Below are 23,147 nucleotides of genomic sequence, written 5' to 3' on the forward strand. Positions count from 1 at the left end.
ACTTGACTGCATTATGTATGTGTAAGTGTAAGTAATTACTTATTTATTAATCAAAAGATACGATATTAAGATAGACCGAAAGGGGTGTATCTATTCGTATACGATTATATTGTTGTTGGTATCGACAAAACGATAATTGGAAAGATGCGATAGTGCGATAATGTTACCGAAAAACTATCTGAGACTAGCTACTATATAATACGAGTACACGCTAAACAGACGATGTAATATACCGGGTAATCCATTTAACGTTGAACACTCGTTGTTTCATCGACTTTTTATATTGTTAAAAATAAACAGTTTTTACTATTTTTTTTAATTTTTCACTTTTTTTCAATAACAACATGCATTTATATTTTCTTATTCTAAAGAAGATTATTTTTTAGACAACTCCGATATACTAAAACCAAATTTTGGACAAGTCATTTATAATTTATAAGTATTTAAAATTTATATGAGCGAAATGGAATTATAGAAGGATAGATATCCCGCAAAACTCCGCTAAATTACTATTCCAAAATTGTATGTGTGTAAGTCGAAGTACTCCTAACAATATTTTGCTTCAATTAAAAATGTATGTTATCATTCAAAATAGTAAAAACATATATATATATATATATATATACCTAGGTATATTTAACAACTTTACACCAGAATTTAACAGGATTATTTCAAAGTATGTCCAACAGTGTCTTCTGCAATAATTAGTGTTTTACGTTAAATAGATCACCCCGTATCTATATGCGTATTTTGTATTGGTACCAGGTTCCGTTAGGCACAGTTGATATATATATATATATATATATATATAAATAAACATAAACGGACATTTTTAATTACACATTTCGATGGACTATGCACTATAAAACTATAGGTAAAAAAAGAAAGTAACGTGGCGTGAATGGTGGAAATGGGCTCGTAGTTTATTCATCGAACACGCGGACACGCTCGTACACCGATATCGTCTGGTTATTGTTTGTTCGCTGTAACCACGTAATTATACACTGTGACATCATACATAATAATATCACAATAATATGTAGTCCGGCGCGCGTGTACATCCCGTTCAAACATCGTGTGTATTGCATGCTGCATAGTGCCACATATAATAATTAATATCGTGTACCTACCAAACGGCTGATATCGTCATATTTTACACCGTCACCCATTGGAACATTGGCAAAATACGTTTTAATGAAAATTTTAATACTTAAAATAATCTTCGTATAATACGTATGATTTAATAATATTGTGGTAATTAGTTTTCTAATAGGGTCTAGGTAGACTTTAATCACTAATGAGCCTTATGGTGTAATTTGTATCGTTTACTTATATTCCGTATTATCCTGCATCAGTAATAAACGTTTTAAAATGTATATTTCACGATTTCTATTTCTTTTGAATTTTAGTAGTAAAATTTCATTATGAGTTTATGACGATACTGCGACATTATGCGCAACGTATAAGGGATCGGCGCGTGGCGTGCTCGCTTCTCTTGGCAGTTAATTCAAAAGCGTCGTGAATGTCTTTGGAATGCCGAAATAGCGTATTATCTCCCATTATTGTGTACACAATATATACATACATTATTATACGTATACACTGTCATCATCGTCGTCATCGCGAACATATTATATAACGTCGTGAAGACAAACGTCCGGCATTGTTCGTGTAACCCTTTCGCGGATGGACGACTGTCGTCTCTTGCCACGCACCGAACCGTATACACCCGCCCGAGGGCTGCTGCGTCCCGCGACGACACGTTTTATTAAATCCGTCTCGGTGGAAGAAACTATGACTGCATTTAGAATATGCGGCGATTCATTCGGGTCACGGGGGTGGTTGATGACGAAGGGTTGTAGGAACAAACGTTCAAAATCCTTTGACGGTGCGGATAATCGCCCCAAAACGCAGCACGTAGGTATAATATGTACGATACTGTAGAACTGTAAGTCTACATCACCGATTACCAAAAAACAAAAAATCAATGTCATACAATTTTAGGGGGATGGCTCTTATTTAAGGGACAACGGTTAGACGATTTCTAATCTCATCGTCACCACTTGAGCTCTATCGAATGTGTTTGTTGTAAATTATTTTTAATTTGAGTATGGTTACTGACGAATGATATTTTGAACTTTGGCCCTCAAGCTTATTAACATAAATTTATGTATTTTGTATGTATCTGTTGAAAATTAAATTTCTTATCTCAATTACTAGCGTTGAAGATTATGGTGATAATTGATTAGTATAAAATATTACACACTCCCATACACCAAAATTCTGAGCACATGTAAACGTCAACAAATTTATGACAATATAAAATTCACTATACGAATTTCATAACAACTTAATTATTGTCTTAGCATAATTAAGTTAGTAAACGTTAACTGATTTTAATTCGGGAAAAATATTTCGAGTAAATATGTTTGATATAACAGCAGAGGGTCACATTTTATATGATGTACAATATTATGTTATAATATTCACGTCGTGCAAGTGAATTGTTACAATATTCTCGGGGAAAAACCACGACGGAGCAGCGCCCCAGCCACGCGCGAGAGAGATAATTAGTTTAGGTTTCGACTCAGGCGCGTGGGAGATGCACGCTGCCGCCGCTCTAGTCGTTCGAAATTAAAACTGAACCGGATGTACGCGTGTATAATATATAATAATAATAATAATAATAGTATAATACGGGCCTCGCGATATCCGCCGTTTTAATATCGGACCGGAGGTGGGGTGCGGGGGGCGGTGGCAGTGTTTTCAGACCGCAGCTAAAAATCCGCCCTGGGCTCGGTACGTCTTAAAACTTTACCCGAACCGACTCTCATCACCACAAGCTCGAGTTGATGGCTCATAATTGTATTAGCCATCGTACACTATATATTATATCGCTGTGTACGCGCGAGCTTCGCGGTCCCGTTTGCTACTCTCCCTCCGCTCACAGTCCAAAAATCCACCTATATATATTATTATTATAGGATTTAATACGACCACCGCCAACGTCTCAACATCCTCGTTTCCGGAAAAAAAAAAACGCCTCGAGTATGGTATATAATATATGTATATATACCTAAGTTCAGCGAAAGGGGTTGAAGCCACGGCGCAATTTCAAAGTACTCTCGAAACGATTAACGTCGTCGTCGGTAAATAATAATTCGTCTGCGAGACGCGAGTCGTATAATAAAATCAAACAACAACAATTTGTTCTCTTTAACTCGATTCGCGATCACCGTGTTTTAAAATATGTTATATTTGTATTTTTTTACGCATGTTAACTAGTATTAGCAGCATTAGTAGTATTATTGTAATGATATGTGCAATGCTATACTAGACATGTTAACATAACAGCAAAATATGTTTTAGGGTTCTACTATTATTGTCGATGCTTTTTTCTATCGCATATCTGTAGTTAGTACACGACAACAATGGTTATATAACATTGTTATATCTAATATTTTTATTATGTATCTGGTTTTTATTTCAAATCATTATTCTCAATTGGTATAAATGGCATAAAATAACGTAACAGCGCTAAATCTTTGACTCTGCAACTTAAGTACACAAGCGGTTTTTTCAATCAGTGGCTATACAGTTAATGTTACGCAAACGATTTTTTTTTTCTCTTTTCTCCCCTCGGTTCGGCAATTGTCAGCTCGTTCCGTGTCGGAAGGGCATTTTTTACGGTGAATAACAATGATCCGGGACCGGCCGTTCAATTACCGACATTAAAACAGTTTAGATAGCAGATTTTTGTGCATTTAATTGTTAAGTTTTTTTTCCTCGCTCCCGCCACCAGTGTCAAAATCATCATCGTCGAAAAAAAACGACCGTTCTCCGCGATCTTGATAACCGCAATTAATGAATTATTAATGAAGGAGCCAGATCGAAGAGCTTCTACTTTTTTTCCCCTTTTGTTTTTATGTTTTATTTACAGACATTGTCCGGATACTAATGACGGACAAGATTTAAATAATTTAAAAATACAAGCTTGTACTATATTGACAGTTGTATAAAAATTACCAATGTTCTTTTTAGCAGCGTCTTAATATAGATTTATTCATTTCAACGACTGGGTTTAATACAATAATAATAATAATAATAATAACAAGAACAATAATAGTTATAGTATTATAAAATAACATGAAAATAAATCAAAATAAATCAAATTTAGTATTTATTTATTATAAAATATCATTTTGACGTGTCTAATGAAATCAATGTCATTAAAATATACGCGAAAGTAAAACTCGTTCGTCGAATGGGTTTTATATTGGGACAATTGTCAATTTTCTTAATCGGAAATACATTTATTTCCTTGCATATATATACGCCGTACCGAATCTCGAAGAATTCTCAGTCGAACCAGAAAGACAATATTTTCCATTAGTGGGATTCGCATTGCGGAGGAGGGGTCGGTCGCTTTTGTTTGAATGCAAAATCGTTTAAGTTCGACGCTTTTTCTCATTTTCGGTCTGGCCTTTAATGAACGATATATACACACGCACATAAAAGAACGCCGCCAATGCTACTCTCCGACATCATCTGGGGAGAGAAAAAGACAGAAACAGGGTTGGTGTGTTAATTTCGGAGAAAGCTGCAGTCGGCGTCATCGTCGTCGGTGGCAGCAAAAACTATTTAAAACAGCCAAGGGAATGCGATTGGGGTGTGTATGTGTGTGTGTGTGTGTGTGTGTGTGTGTGCGCGCGCGTGGAGAAAGATTTGCGACGTAGAAAGGGCGGCAAGAAAAAAGGGGTAATACCGCACAAAAGCGGAAGTCGATTTCCCATCCCTTTACAACGCGCATACAGTATATGTGTGAGTGTGTGTTCTTCTATACAATACTTCCGCTAAGCCAAAAGACACTGGAAAACCATTTCGCGAAGACAAACTTCTATGGGTAGAGACGCACACACGAAATCCATTTAAAACATATTCCATTCGCAAAACTTTAGCTGTTAAATTTTATTTAGGTTAGATGATATAAATACATATATATATATTTTAGAAAACGTAGACGTTTATAAAATGTATACTATTTATTTTTCTTTCCACTCAGAGTACCACATATTATTGGCTATTATAAACAACACGATAATATATACTAATTCGTCTCGTCTCAATTGCGGCTTCACTAACACGATAAAGGTAGCCAAAACGCTATACACGGTTTTCTGTTCAATAAAATAACAGAAATTACGCGGCCCATAAATTTTGGGTGTCGTTTCGCACTCGATCGTGTGATTTCATTAGCTCCCTCAATATACCCTCGTGTAACCCTATAATACTCGTACACATTACCCCCTCTGCGTATATCCATGACTAAAAGCAGGAAATATTGGAAACTCATGAAATGCCTGTATATATATAACTTTAAGTATATATGTATTTATAATATATTAAATAAAAGTTAATTTACCGAGCATATTAATACTTAATCTTATGACATGAAACGTATTAGTTTAACAATGTAAATATTGGAGAAACGTTTTACTGTTGAATTTGAATGATTTACAAAAAAATGTCAGTTTAGGGTGTAGTACTCGAGTATAAATAAATATGTCAAAATAAAAAGAAATGCATAGCAAAACATTATATAAATCACACAAAGGCGTAAATTTTAAAACAAAATTTAATACAAACAAGTAATATACTGTATTATTTCATAATAATAGTACTGTCAAAAGTTTCAGAAAATAAATCTCGAAAATACCTATTGGTACATTTTTACAACTTATTATATATCTAGAACGTATAACATTAAAAAAATAAAACAACGTTTATTATTTATGTCACAAAAAATACCGTAAAGCTGTATTGCGATAATCATCGCATATATTATTGAGTGACAAAAATCAAAGATCGTGATTTATAATATTGAATTGCATAAAATAGTATATCACATATTTTTCGATGAAAAATGACCATACGGAGTGGAGTCTCGACGGTCAACACGGCATTGGTGTATTAGAGTATAAATTCCGTCTCCTTGAATTTCGGAGTGTTGTTTTATTATTATACGTCCGAAGTGATCTCCCTCGTATCCTCTCCCCCCCACACCGTCGCAACCGCCCCACGAAGTTAATGGCACTCTTCTCAGACACGATATATACATATATTTTATTTTTTTTAATAACAGTTTTGTCCTAAAAACGTTGCAAATCATCCAAGTCCCGAACAAGCGAGTATATATCATATTATTATACTATATCATCGCATATACGTTGACTGCGTGTGTCCAGAATATTTAAACAAACTATAGTAGTATAACGATAGGGTGGTGGCGCGCGCGCATAATATATCGTCGGCCAATATCTTCGACATCTGCGTTGCGAGTGGACTTCGCCGGACACGCATTTATCTTCTTTCTTTTTTTTCCTTGACCTCCGTTTCTCCGAAGTCCGGTTATTTTATTCAATTGGTCGGGTTAGGAATATATGACTTTCACCCTTATCATCGGTGCGGAGGGAAGAATAACGAAATAAAAAAAAACCCCATTTCACGTACACCGAAGACATCTGTCTGACAAAACATACGATAAAAGGGTGTACACGACTGGAATATATTATTATTATTTACAGCGAATAACACGAATCGTCCTTATAAGACGTTAAATATTGTTATACATCAAAATATATACTGTTACAAAAATATAATTAAAGAATATTAAATTTATAATGTTCAATAATATTATAAGTAGAATGATTTTTGATGAAATTCTTATTTTTCATTTATTTTTTTATTTACAGAAATACCTAGAACCTTCACCTTGGTTACAGACCAATTTCCCGTTCAAGGCGTTTCAACACAAACTCGCCACTGACACTGCTGGTCCAGAAGGTGAGTAACTTATTATTGTTGTTATTATTTCATCTTAGAATTAAGCGTTTATTTTCTAAGTAATTTTCATGCTTCTCGTCGTATGGAGAAGCGTAATCTCATTACGATTCGAAAAACGGTTGAATGAATTTGAGTATGCTTTCCCTACCCCCGTGAACTTCCCCAGCATAACTTTTTAATAACGGCACCTCAGCCCGTCATTATTATTACCAGCCGAAGAAAAATATTATTTATATATATATATATATAATTTCAAACATCAGGTGAAAAAGCACGAACTTTCCAAGCAACACCAGGCGGTCTCTAACAAGCAATTTCGAATTTATTTCCTCGTTATTTTTACCATCTATTTTTTTAACGTTTTATAAAAGCAATTATTATTATTCATTTCCCCCATTTTTTTCCTTTTTATTATTATTTTATTTGGTTTTTAAACAATAACAACAATTACATTGACTAAGAAACAAAAAAAAATATTTTTAGCCCAGCAATCCCAAAAGTTCTTATATCATCTTGAAATAACAGCTTATACATTTTCAAAATCTGAATATTCTTTATAAAAACATTTTAATTGTAAATAAAATAAAAGCGTAAATTGCACAAACAAATCAGTCATGCATCAATACATAACGAACAAAACTTAGGTGTACCAATACTAAGATAACAATTTAATCTCATAATCAGCATATTTTTTAGTGTTATTTCATATTGCAAAATAATTAAAAGAAACTATTTTACACTTTAGCCCATATTCAAATATATACGCGTCAAATATTTTTGTTTTCAAAAGCATAGTCACAATCGGTATTTTTTCCAGTTTAAAATATTATATTTTCTTAACAATATATTATACGGATTCGAATTATTTATACACGAACCGATTTCCACGAAATTTAAAATAATATACAAAATATTTATATATTATATAAAATTTAAAACGAAATAAATTGTATGTATTGATTGATGTCGTAAGCCGAAAAAATACAAAATACCTTTGTCGGAATAACTGATTACCTCGGGCCACTATACCTAAAATAAGTTCAATTTAAAAAAATTAGAAAGTAAAACATTCAAGGAAGTAGTCGTCTTTTTTTAGTTAATCAGAAATTACATTGGGGATTTTCGTTGTACTCGCCCGCGATGGTGTCACAAGAGGAACGGCCGACGTCCCGGGAGATATGCTAACGCGAAAACCGGAGAGGGTGATTAATTTCGCAGTGGATCTTATGAATATTTTACTGCCGTGTGCGACGCTTAAAGGAGAAGAAAATGAAAAAAAAAATTATTAAAAAAAAATTACTATTATATACCTACAACAGCGGTCGGTAGTTTTTTTCTCTTCCCACGTAATACTACTACTACTAATAATAATAATAATAATATAAAACGTATACATAATATAATGTTTACGAGCGAGCTGCTCCCCAAAAATCGTTGCTCTGATGACGTGTCGCCGGCAGTGGATAATACTGCGATGGGGCTTTCACTCACGCATTACGTATATAATATATTTGTATCGTAATCTTATATTATAGAAACGTAAATATAAATGCGAGAATTTCGACGTATAGGTATATTCGATGTGAATTTACGATATTTTTAGTTGTTTTTTTTTAGTTCCTGTCCCCGTACACATATAAATTTACATGCGAGATCCGATTAAAACAAAACGAATAAAAAAAACGTCATCCTCGGGGTTAAAAAAGGGGTTTGACGCGTACACACACACACACTGATCTGTATGCGTACTAAAACATTCATGTGCTCAACTCAACGACGGATCACCCGGCGCTGCGTATACAATATGTATGTATTATACGTATGTTCAGGACGCATATAATGCTAATTCCCGCTCTCACACACACACACACACACACACACACACACGTATACGCACCGCACTCTCCGGTCCCTGCACAACCCGTGCGGCAGAGTTGACATCTTAAAATACGCATTTAAAATCTTTACCTCCGACTCCCGTCCCCTGCCCGACCTTATCCAGTCACACTACATATCACACCGTGCACACCCTTTCGATGAGAATTTTAATGTATGTATATTCGAAAACATTTCCACACACTCACACTGCCAGCAGTCCGAAATCCCGTAACGCACGCCTGTGAGCGTGTGTGCTGTGCAGTGTGCCTTCGGCTTTTGCCCAGTGTTTACAGTTTGGCGAATAATTTTGCATGCATCAAACGAGTGCGTATATCATATATATATATATATATACATATAACACCTACACACATACACACATATATTGTATATGTATATATATATACATTCAACACTGATATTCGAAAACGTATATTCCAGTTTGGTACGGCGAGAGGGAGCTGGGCGTAAGTCGCAACCTGCATGTCTACGAGAGGGAATTTAAGCTGGGTAGTTGAAGGGTTACATTCATTTTTTTACCTCAAATATATAAGTCAGTTTCGGACTATGCTGACGGAATATCTTCGGACATTTTTTCCTTTATAGATGTAGGTAAAGATATATTAAATCAAATTGATATTGAAGACAATATTATTTTCATTGCTAAAAACAAAAGAGACTTTTTTTTTATAAATTGCAAGATATGAGTTTTATTTTATTTTTGTTATTACTAATTTGAGAGCAGCATGTTTAAATAAGCATACATAATACAAATATTAAGTATACCCAAGACAAATCAAATTTGAAGGTCAATTAAATAATTGTCTCAAACTAACTTTTTTGTAAAGTCCATCACTAATTACATAATCGTTATTCATATCAAAACGCAATGATGTGTCTCAAATTTTCCGCATCACAGTATTATACTGCAGAATATTAAATAGTGTTACATTAAATTAATCTATACACACCGAATCCGTGGACACGCGATACGTTCAAATGTACAATGTGCATATTTCTTATGAATTTCTGGAATCCCAACACTTCACGCGGGGAACAAATGCGTTTCATAACATCGGAAGAATGGGGCTAGCCTTTGACCCGGACTGACGAATATCTACCAGAGGTTGGCGAGGACGGGGGAGCTGATGAACACACCGCAAATATGTCTTCGAGACTTCACATGCGAACCAAACACGGTTTGGCAAACTATAAGCGCATACCACGAGAAATATCGTCTATATAGTATTACACGCGGAATCCCCTCAGACAAACTATTAGCGACAGCTAATCTCTGCGATTATTTTTTTCCCCACGCGATTACTAAGGGCGTGTGTGTTATTGTGTATGTTATATTATATACCACTGTTAATTTGAAAAAAAAAAACCTTTGCTCGACAGCTATACACGCCTATACACGCGTGTAACCTGTTGCTGGGCGCATTTTCCGGTCTTATTCACACGCGTCACGTTTTTTTTTATTTTTTTTTTCGTACGAGGAGAATATAGCTAACAGTCGCGTTCATCGTTTTTACCTTTTTTTTTTTTTGCTAACCACCACGAAAAAAATACGTAATAATAATATGTGAAAGAGTACGAAAAAAAAACAGAACACGTATTTTTCAAACTCGCATTGTGTGTATGAATATATGAGTGTGCCTGAACGTACAAGCACATAATTTTGCAGTGTTTGTAGAGTTATAGTAGTAGCGTTTTACCGTTGTCATTTTTAATGTCACAGCACTTACATATGCTCATTTCGGTTGATTTATCGCCCTCGGTAAATGAAAAAAATAAACATATACAACGATGATAATAATAATGTATAAATCTCGAGCTGCTCCGCGCATTGTCTCGACGGGAGGAGACGAATGCGAAAAATAAATTGAAACCGGAAGAAGGCCGGAACACCGCGATAATAACAACAATAATAAAAATAGTATGAAGTACTTCGCTGTCCTGATCGCTGCATTACCACCACCAATGCGAGCGTAGTGTGTTCGAGGGTCTCTCCTGGTGAAGGTACCTTCATGTATAAATTATATATATATATATATATATATATATATATATATTTATTTATTATGAACTGCAGATTAAAACGACGGCCGTAAGAAAAAAATGCCCTCAACCGAAATCAATGGGGTGCCAATTATAAGTTTTATCAAGTTAACGGGCGCGTGTAAGCAAGTGTGGCGGCGGCGGGACCACTGTGTCGAGTGCGGAGCGGCTTCTTCATCCCAATCGTGTCGTATCGCGACCGGCCGCGCGGGTTATCTCGCAGAGGACCCGTTTTCGGATTATAAGAGTACTTCCCTCTCCACCGCATTGAAGTTTCTAATACCATTCGTGTCCGATAATATATATTATATATATATATATAATATCTCGATCACCGAAAATCCAATCCTTTTGTCTCCCGCGAGACTCGTGGTTTGTCATTTTCTCCACGACCACCTTTAATCGGGATTCGTAACTTCCATCCAAAAAAAGTAGTAAAAATTCTGTGATATATATATATTAAGCAGTCATATTAAGTCATCCACGCCTTAGAAGACAATAATATATTATGTTATTATTATATCAAACTTATAATTATGTATATATGTTATAGTTATACTGTAATAAGTAATTATTTGGATTCACGTATTTTAATATATTCGTATATTCATAAGCTAATAATTATACAAACGGAAAACAAATAGTTGTGATAAATGGTTTGGATTTAGGAGTATTAAAATTAGTTAGTCTAATGTTAAATCTATGTAGTTGGAATGATTATAAAATAATAATTAAACTTATAACATTCACTATTATGAATAGTAGAATGAATCATCTCAAATATTATTAATAAAGAAATTAACAACCGTGATTAATTTAATCAATAATTTGTTTCACTTGAAATTACTATTTTATATGGTTAAAAAAAATTAGTACACTTTGCGTCAGCTGACCCTACTGCACTGTAGACCATAGGCGACTGAAACACATGTATTACATCGTTATACGATATTTATTTAGCCAATTGATATACTAAGAAGTATTAAGTAAAACAGTATTTGTATGAAACACGATGATGTACAAATTATATTTGTGAAAAGAAAGCGAAATCAGAAAAAAAAATTACAAAAAATTGATTCCTTCGAGCCGGATTTGAACCAGCGACCTATGGATATCTGTGATTTTACGCCACTACAGTCCACCGCTCTACCAACTGAGCTATCGAAGGCCGATGGAAGACGGTCGGTTTTCATTTTATTTAAGCACGTTCCACAGTTTATTGATTCGTACAATCAATTAATAGTAATATATTAAATTAATTTTAATAAAATATGTCTACAGTTTAAACTCTGAATTATATTTATTATTATAAAATATTTGTTTCATATTTTATAATTTGTCATATTGTTTTATTCTTAATATCGCAATAATATAGGTGGGTTACCTAATCGAAAATCTTAGTAATATATTATATTAATCTATATACACTTTTATTGTATACAAATGATCCAAGTGTAATATGCAGTATAGATATTACATTTATTTTATATTTTAATAAACTTACTTTTAATGAATTTTAACCTCAGTATAAACATTTTAACAACCGAATGGAAGAACCTCAATCAAATTTTGAAATACGCATATCAACATCTTAAAAAAAAAATATCTACTAAATAATTTACAGCAAAGAAGGAGGGGGTTCTCATTTGAAAAACAGAATTGCGTATCACCCATGACACTCCTTAACAATTATAAAAAAAAAATTTAACAATTTTAAAATATGGATATTAATTTCATTTTTAATAATTCATAAAATCAAAATTTGAATTAATTAATTATAAAATAAAAAATGATAGTGAGTATGCTTGCTGATTCGTCCTGTAGACCGTTATACCGTACTGACATGGTTATGTTTATACTTGGCTCCTGTGCAGCCCTTTATAGAACAATATTGTTCAACAACAATATGTTCAGACGGACACTGGTTCCTCACACTCCCGTATACCCACTACCATCCGGACGGCGAATCCCGACCGGAAGTCGGAACCGATCGCCCCCGCAGTTGGCGCCGACCGGATGTACGTCCAGTTCCCCGGCCAGCGTTTTCCACCGAGACACTTCCGATTCCGGTCGCCGTCCACTTTATGGCGCGACGCGCGAAAGACAAGACACCTTTTGTTTTCGCACTGAAAGCCGATACGCCGTCGCCGCGGCACAATAGCAGTATGGCATGTATACAAAAATGCGCGTTTTATCATACTTAGGGCAACATTACCTTATATATTATACACGGGTGCCTATCATGTAAATTTAAAAAGTTCTCCTGCCCGGTGGAGTGGATGTTTTTCGTAACGACAAAATAAATATACACATACGATATATTGCGTGCGCCTATACGTAGGTATACAGCACCTACACCGTAATATTATTATAAACTGCTCGCCCGTGTGCTATCGTTTAGGATTTTCTCCGCGTTCCACGGTTAAGGCACGTCCGTTATATTTTTTCCTATTTTTCTTCTTGGCTTTATATCTCCTGCAAAGCCATCTCATCCCCTAACTGCCGTCACGACGTGTGTACAGTGTACATATATCGTGTATATATATATATATATATAATGCGTGTGCTAGGTATATACACCACCGTCGCATCGAGTAGCGGCTGCATGGCAAATGAAGAGAGTCACACGCAACGAGCGTTCTCGCACATATATTTACGGCCGATTGTCGCCCTTACATTATATATGCTATTTTTTTTTTCACTTTTTTCTATACTCATCCGCGTCGAGGGGAAAACGTACATATAAAATACGTTATAAATCCATTACCAGACGCCCGCCCGTGTGAATCGACGACGGGTTTGTTTTTTTCCCAAGATGATTGGTTTTTGATTGAGCCCCGGAGAATATATAAGAATAAGCGCCCATACAATCGTCTTTTCCAATATACAATTCTATAAAAATATACACCGTATAAAATAGTAAAACACTCTTCATATGTAAACAAATGCGTTTTTAACAGAAAAAGGTGTAACAATTGTTGATATATAAATTTGGTGTTTTATACTTTTTTTTTTTTATAATATATACAATTGTATTTCAAACAGTTCTCCTCGTTGTGCTGACCACGCCCACAAGATTTTCTTTCTTGCCAGTTTTTTCTTATTATTTATAATTCACTTTTTTCACCTTCCGTATTTATTTATTACTGACTTCTCGTTTACCAAGCAGGGGTCTCTGACGATCATAACTCTTAACAGCGACGGATTTCCAGATAAGGACACCTCTGCCCTCTTTTTTTATTCGCTCTTTTCCATCATCCCTCAAGGATCAATTCCCCCTTCTAGACGTCTAAAAGACGCTCGAATCCCTTATAGAAAAAATCTACCCTTAAAAAAACATATAAATATATATATATATGGGGAAATAATCCCCATCAGAGGTTTTTTTCATCCATTAACGATTAAAACATCATCATGTCAATCGTCCTTCACTTGACCCTTATATTTTTTTTCCTTCCCCAGTGGATATATTTCCATTACGTATTTCGGATTTGATTAGATTAATTTACTGTACTGATTTTTGATACGAAAAAATAAAATAGAAATAATCTCCTTTCTTCCTGTATTGGCTCATCCGTTCATTGACAAAAAATAAAAATAAAAGTAAATCGCATTGTTAAAAATAAACGAATACATTGTAATGAAATATATCTTTCATTCGCATCGAATTCGTTTTTTATATTTTAGCATTTAGTAATAATATAAAAAAAGTAATTTTGTAATCTGAATAAAAAAAAAGTCCCATACATTGTATACACGTTTGTTAGTTTTGTGAATAAAAGCTAAATAATTATTAAAGAATTACCAATAATGTAAGTTTTTTTTATCACAAACCTTATACTAATAGTGTATTATTTTTCTACTCACGAGGGAAATATGTAGCGCAATATAACTTGACTTACACGGGTCACCAAAATCGATTCAAAAAGGTTATTTTTTTTTAATTAGTCCAAACAGTTCTATCTCGGTCTTGGTTCAGTCATACACTTTTCAATAGCGTCATACTTTTACGTAAATATAATATAAATTATAATATGTTATGAAGAGGAGTATGTATATTAAATCAACATCGTTATAAAACTCAATGTTTGTTTTAAAAAGTACGCTTTCAATATATTATATTATAATATTATAACATATTATATCAATACATCATAATATCATAGTATATTAAGGTATGAAAGATTTATTTGTAAACGTAGTTGAAATTGTTATTTTTATAACAAACAAAATCTGATTAAGTTTAATATTTATTTTCAACTTTTCATATTAAGTTTCTAACAACAACCATTAGCATTTCAAATCTGTATTATTTTATTTTTTAAATGAAAAACAATTTTTCATTCCCATATCGTATGATAATTTATTTTCTTATTATTATAAATAATAATCTGCAAATGTGTGATCGACCGATAAACTGCAGTAAACGTCATGTATACCCAACTATAACTATTTTAATGCTTTAAAAGTTTTGAAAATCTATGCACAATTTTATCACAGACTATATTTTCATATAGTCTGTGATTTTATTATTATACTATAGAGTTCAGAAATGACGATATCTATACTATAGAGACGGATTTGCTGCCGCCGTTAATTATTGATAACGCGTATGTGTAGGCAATACATATACGACGGGCCGGGCATATGTGGTCGCGTGCAAATGCTCGTATGTATGTGTGTGTGTGTGTGTGTGTGTGTGTGTGTGTGTGTGTGTTCGCCCACCGTGATTAATTCTATTTATTGCCGCGCTAATATCGCCATTTCACCCGCCGCCCGTCTTATCTGCGGCAGACCGCGTTTCTCAGTGCGCCACTGTTTGCCGTCACCGAAACTCGAGTAGGCTGCGGGAGAATTTTAATCGCAATAAAATATACATCACATAATATTGTGTCTTATAGCATGCGATTGTGCGAATGCGACATATATAAATGCGCAGTAACAAAACTCGTAAGGAAAATATGTGCCTATACTACGTTATATTATCCAATGACTCGCTCAATTTTCCTCGTGCGAAAAGGTCGCCCGCCGTGTAGACAGTAATAAAACCTCAACACCGCGGTACTATCTTTTCTCGTTTGTTTTGCACGCGAATTACAAAGTAAATATTTTTGTACGTCCGCTGATACGATATATAATTATGTGTCGCTAACGAGTTAACATAATAATAATACACCTGCATTATATTACGTTTTTATGTTTATTATATTATTATGAACTGTTTTATTATTATTATTATTATTATTATCAATATTATTTATAATAAGGTTAGGTACGCAAAGTAATGGTGTCTGTTTACATATTCATCTTTTACTCAAATTTTATGACAACCGTTTTCATTCGAATCTAATTTGTTAATAATAAAATGCAGTCTTACACGTTCACTACTCGTAAGTTACACGTCATATTATTATAATATGCATGCATCACGACTTGATAATTACAGGTTTATGGAAGTCCAAATAAACTTTTTTGACGTACTTGTTTGTTAAGTCTAGTATGAACTCCATTAACCGTCATATATATATATATATATATATAATTATAAAACTACGTACCGACGTACGCGCCACTCGTTTTTGAAAAAAAATTGATTTTTCTATTTCATCGATGATTAGCATGGATTTGGATGAGTATGATTTCACAATGTTCTCGACATCACTGAAACAAAGTTTGGCGCTAATAAATAAATATATTTCACCAGCTCCGACCAAATACAAAAAAATAATTTTTAATATTATTAAATTGCCATAGTTTAGCATACACATTTAATGTGAATTTACATTCGACTATCGCCAAAATTCTAACGATTTTCATTTCCACGCGAATCCGTTTTTTAAGAATTATTGCACGTTGTGCCAGCGCCGCCCCGAAGTAACAGACGACTATCATATACGAACACTAAATACACAAGTACACAACACTATAATACTATTATTATCATTGTTTACTTCCGTGCATTATATTTTTGCGTCCGGCGTTGGCATACGTGTGTACGGGAAAACGCGAACGTGCATTTATATTTGATTGTCTAGTAATATGTTTACATCGGATAGAGCATCACAACAAAGGGGTAAAACGTCTGCGTGCTACTTACCTTCGGTAAAATGATATTAAACGAACCGGGTCGGAGGACCACAGCCGGGTGGTGTGGCAGCGTCGAAATCAATTTACCTGACCTTAGGCGATTCAATTGAATTAAATCCACGACCACTGGAGGGATCCTAACCACTCTCTCTTTCTCTCACACACACATACACATCATCTTTACAGTAAATATTATATATATATATAAAAGTCATAAGTACAGACTCCGCAAGCGTCGACGGGGGGGGACGCGCTCGTCGAAAACACGCGTCGCTTTTGACGAGTGTACGTGCCCTGGGTACACAATACACCACAACGTATAGTATTATACATACACACCATAATGTACATATATATATAGCGGTGCGAGTATACGACAACCGTATGCTCGGTGGCCAGTTAAAAGCCTCACAGCTCGTGGGCGGCGTGTGGCCAATTAAAGCGGGAAACTGTAGATCCCAGGTGGCACCGACCTCGACGACGAGATCGTGATGATAATAAGACGGTATATGTGTGTATAATGTACATATATCATAGGCGTGTTTACGGGTCTTGCCTGTCCTGCCATGACCTGCGAAATTTGATTTAACTTACATTATAAATTGTGGTGCATAATATAACCTTATTTTTTCTCAGTTTCTGATTTCATATATTTTTTTTTTTTTTTAATTTTCATCATTTGGACTTATAGCGTTTATATTTATAAGACTATAAAAATTGATAATTCTAGTGCAGTAAACCCATCCTCCTGGATATGCCACTTTTGTGCACGACCCGCGAATGAGGCCTAGACACGCCTATGATATATATATATATATATATATATATACATTTAATGCATATTATAATAACATGTTATGATATATTTAGTTTATATAATATATTTATAATTACAATCAATAGTGTATTAAAATAACAGTAGCTAATTTAAATTCGTACGTACGAGTATGCATATTTTTTAATGATAATAGTACGAATTACATAAGACAATAATTTGTAACTTATTGCTTATCAAACTGCAATAAACAAAGTTCTACCGTATGAGTAAACCAACTAAAAATTCTTAGCTGACCATTGATCATAAGTTTTAAATAACGTATAATATTTTTTAATGACAATCGTCAAAGATGTTAATCAGGAAATCTAATATCGTTTAACATCGAGGACTGAAGTGTAGACAGAAGTTACTAACAATTTTTTTTTTACATTAAACACGAATATATTGTAGTTAATGATATAATTTAATGGAACTTAATATTTTGTTAAAATGTCAATAAAAAAAATATAAATATATATATATAGGAGATTAAATTTGACATTTACATCTCTTTCAAACGACCTCTTATCTGCAGTGTGTAGGTACACATCACAGTTCACGAAACTGCTATGTGCAGTATAAACCCGTCTGATGTTGGTCCAGCTTTAATGGTTCTCGCATGTGTTTCTGTATAACTTTGTACTTAAATTTGTATTACTTTTAGATGAGTGAAACGAATAGTCGCAGAGCTTCGAATCGATATAATAAATCGTTTTGACGAGTTAAAAATATGTATGAAAAATGTTCGTTTGAAGGCATAGGTATAATATTCGTTCCGAAATTCGCTGAACTTTAATAATTAATACGTTTTATTATTGTCTTGTATATATTCCGGCGGGTACCTCTAGAGTCCAGAACTGTGGTTATAACTGACGGACTCGTCCACCCCCTTTCAAGAGCCGTTGTAAAACGATAATGTTACTAACGGAAAAAAATAATTATTTTATGTCGGAAAGACGTGGTCGAAAATATCGCCAGCGTTCATACATATTAAACACATTATTTACTCTGACGGTTTTTTTCTTAAATTACAAGAAATCAAAAACACCCTTAAAACTTTATCTCCCTCAAATCCTGTCTAATGTTTTTTTTCTACAAGTACTTTGTGAACTTAACGACTAAAAACTTGTTAGGGATATATACGTGTAGAAAAAAACGTCGAAAATAAGGAACCGGAGATAGCGTTAATTTTATACACCCCTTGTTCTAACCCTTTACATTTTGCCGAATTTTAAACACTTCTTCTCTCTGGCCCGCTTCTTTGGTTACAAGTCCCCGTTTTAAGCGCGTAATTATATAGGACCTCCGACCACTTCTCCGACCCGTTTGCTGCCGCCGTGGCCCTCTTATGCCCGCGTACGGAAAATACTCTTTAACCCAGCAAAAAACGACCGGAGGTAAACTTAATAATTATTATTATTACGAGCACTCCGTTTTACTAAGAACGAAGATTTTTCCCTCTCATTTTATCTTTTTCGAAGCGATGAAAAACTATAACCCGTAGAATTAGTTAATAACATTTTAAGTTTAAACACGCGAACCACCTAAAGACTAAAATGGTCAACAATATAAATGATTACAGTATTACATTAATCTAAAGGATAATAATAATCTTTTTAACTCTTTTTTTATATACTTTATAACCACTGTCTTAAGCAATTACTAGCTAAATTTCTCCCAAATAACCACATTTTGGACGATTCAAATTGCAGATAATCCGAGGTCAAAATATGCTTAATTATTTTCAAAATACTCACAAATTCAACTATCTAGTTATTTGATAAATTACCTAAGACATTAATCATTCATTTATATACATAGTTATTAATTATTATTATTGTAGTTATATATTTTTAAATCAACTTTTATTTAAAGTTCATTATTTTACATACTATACAATTTTTAAAATTAAAATAAATAGTTTCCGGGCTAGTGTATAATATCTACGAGTCTGCAGCAGCCAGCAGGATTACTCTGTCAGGGACACTAATGATTACTTAAAGTTTTTGTTTTACCTTTATAAAATAATTTCAAGTACCACCACTTTTATCAATATAAATGGTGTAGCAATAAAAAAAAAGTCAAGTAATAATGATGAAACTTTTCTAATATTTATGAGGATAATAAAATAATAACACAATTATGGTTCAACACATGAATCATTCCAATAAAATAAAAATAACTTTTACGATCTATGGTTTTTTCAAAATGTATATGCATTTATGTATTATGTGCTTATTATATTATATAAACAATCACAAAAATAACAGTATTTTTTAATAAACTATTTTTATTAAATTCGAAACTTTCATATTTTATTTTTGATACTAATACATTAGTTAAAATTAATATTATGGTTTCGATAATTATATCTGATAATTTATGACATTTTGATAACAAGAAAAAAATAGTCAGAAAGGTTCATTTTCGAGTTGCAGACATCATTAGGGGTTGATATTTTGATAATCATAACTTAATATTTCTATATATTGTGTAATGAAAACTCCGCAAAGACAACCGTTTATATCAAAGACCAATATTAATCCGATTAAAAGAGCACTTTGTCTTTTATAAACAAACACGGGACTATTTCTACCATGTCTTATTTTTCTCTTTCTCCTTGTCACTCTCTCTCTCTCTCTTTGTCTTTCTCAACTGTTCACTCTCGCCCGAGGATTGTGGTTAATTTTGGTCGTCAAAAAGTGATTTAAGAACGTTGCATAAACTAAACATACCGTTGTACTCTCTGGACCACATCTGAGATGAAAAATCCGCCCTGCTATCTTTATACGTATATATAAGCACGATAGAACCAGGCGAGGTGGTGACCGGGAAAACAACATCCCAAGGACTATATTATTATTGTATATACAAACGAGGCATGCCCCTCGGGGAATTTTTCTTTGATTTACTCGGCGCAGTACTAATGGTCATGGATCCGCGGCAATTAAACCGTAAATACTCCGGGGGCCTTCGGGCAATTAAAATAAACTTTTTTTACAAACTTGAAAAAATTTATTTCTTGAGAATAATAAATTGATCTGATTGGATGGAAAAATATTTGAATCTCCCCTCTTTGCATTGGGAATGAAACCAGAATAGTTAAGTAGTATAATTAATTATCAATCAAAACACTAACGTTATATCAGAATTAACTCAAATAAAATACCTATATTTAGTATACATCGAGTATTTAAAAAAAATATATATATATAAAAATACGTTTATTGTAAAATATTACATTTATCTTTTTGTGAAAATTAGATAAAGTGAAATCGGAACGTTTCTGAAAACCATTTACAAAATTATTTGTACAGGATTTTACTTAAGCATATAATCATTTAGGTTATATTAATTAAATTTAAACATACCTAATATTATAATCCAATGAAAATAGTTTTGAGCATTCAATACATATATAAATATATAATTTATTAATATACATTTTAATAAACAAATTAAATTTGTTTCAAATTACAGATACATAATTATGATAATTAATTACTTTTTCTAATGATTGTCCAGTTATAAAATATTTTGTATTCTTAAATATGATTAAAATTACCTAAAATCTTATTATAGATCTTAAATCTTATTTATTTATTTTTTTTTTTTTTAACGGAAACGGTGTTATGACTTTCTAAATGAATACGAAATAATAATATAACGTATAAAAGTTCCATTACTGAACGGCTTTTCAAACAATACTGCTGTGAACATAAAATTCGTCTATCATAATCATGTAATAATACATGAATATAAATGATTAAATATAATAAATTAATTTTCATTCTTATTTAAATAAGAAAAATTCCAGTACTGATGTTTACACATTCGTATTCGTATCATAATAATTCTATAATTTACGAGATGTCGTTGGTGGGTATTATCTGACGACATATAATTTATATTTAATGCGTGAAGCGATTACTAAAGCGTTTCATTACATTATATTATTATAATTATTATTATTTTTTTTTTTTTTTTTGTTCCGCTTTTAACGCATACATATATATCGTCGCAACGATTTTACGTTTTATTGCGACTATTGTAGGTTTTGGGCTTATGGTAAATCAAGGGTAAACCCGATATGATTTACGATAATGGAATCGTGGGCGAGAATACAAAAGGCGAGAAAAAAACAAAACAACGGCTACAACAACAACGTGGCGACAGAGATTTCCGTTTGTTAATAACGGCTTTAATTAATTTCATTCGCTTCCATTGTCCCTCGTTCGTTGTAAGCGCCGTGTTTACAAGGGTGTTTGGCCACCGATGGCATCGAGCCATGATTTCGGGGGACTTTTGCCAGGCGATCAGGCTCATTTGGAATGACCCCTTAGAATGCGAAAAAATAAAGGTTCTGAAGATTAAACTGGACTTCAGCAGTCCCCATTTTCTATAAAAATGTCCGAACTAAATCGTGGTTGTAGACAAATTAATATCAATGTTGTGTAGGTGTATTATATATTATCATCAAATTACACCAGAAAACTTTTTAATCAATTGCCATACTCGTAATAGTCGTAATATATAGGTTCTTTTATAGGTAAATTAAATTAACACGTTTTCGAAATATTACTGTATGATTTGCCGATAAATGTTTTTATTATTGATTAAGCGTCGACGAACTCTAATTTTACTAAAAAAATAACATATTATAACATAATACAATTATAATCGTATGTTAATTAATTTATATGTCAATGGCTAGGTTACACATTCATCAAATGATTGTGACAATATAATATATTAAAATATATAGACAATCTAAAATAAAAAAAAACGAGAGTACTATATATAACGGTATTCATTTCTCTGTGTTTATACATTTCTACTTAAATTTAATATATAGACATATAATAAACATAATAATATTATGTAGACTATTAAAAATAATATGTTTTCCACGTCTCAATTGAGTGAAGCTTGACTGTTAATATTTTTTTTTATCTGGCTGTATTTACATAGTTTGTATTCTCGAGCTCGTTTGGTGAAATGCACATACGTATATACAAACGCTTTGATGCCGAGCACTATTAAAGAGACCGCAACGGCCTTTGTGGTGTTTGCTGCCTGTAGTAAATAAGCAACTACCGCGCGGGACCTTTCGTCTTGTTACAGCCAAAAAGCGCCACCGACCCGAAAACGGACGGCTAAGTATGAACAGTAAATTATAGCCGCACGAAGACGTCAGTATCGGTGAAATTTAGCCGACGAGAGAACGGTTTTTTACACCTTCACCGCCCCACCACACAGACCACTCATGTACCACACAACCTGCACTACCCCAACACACAACCAACCACTCCCGCCAACGGTCTATACTCGTGTCCTCTCCTCTCCCTCATCTCCCTCGTCTTGTTACTCCTCCACCTCGCCACTTCTCCGCCAGCACCTTATTCCGAGGGCGTTAGTGCCTTTTAATTACAAGACTCCAGGTCGCCCGTCTTTTAAACTC

At 33.4% G+C, this 23,147-nt stretch overlaps 1 protein-coding gene and 1 non-coding gene across 6 annotated transcripts in view; one reads left to right on the plus strand and one right to left on the minus strand.

Annotated features, from left to right (window-relative positions):
- LOC113551188 overlaps positions 1–23,147 on the plus strand; it is a 234,434-nt gene that overhangs the window by 156,998 nt on the left and 54,289 nt on the right. For all 5 annotated transcript variants that reach the window (XM_026953275.1, XM_026953278.1, XM_026953274.1 and 2 more), the window contains one exon: positions 6,753–6,843. In XM_026953275.1, coding sequence (XP_026809076.1) covers positions 6,753–6,843 — 91 coding nt within the window. The remainder of the gene's footprint in view (positions 1–6,752; positions 6,844–23,147) is intronic.
- Positions 11,860–11,950, minus strand: Trnay-gua. The gene is given in 2 exon segments: positions 11,860–11,895; positions 11,914–11,950. It is a non-coding gene; the product is annotated as a tRNA-Tyr (tRNA).

This window comes from Rhopalosiphum maidis, chromosome 2, assembly GCF_003676215.2.
Source record: "Rhopalosiphum maidis isolate BTI-1 chromosome 2, ASM367621v3, whole genome shotgun sequence".
In the NCBI taxonomy this organism is placed as follows: domain Eukaryota; kingdom Metazoa; phylum Arthropoda; class Insecta; order Hemiptera; family Aphididae; genus Rhopalosiphum; species Rhopalosiphum maidis.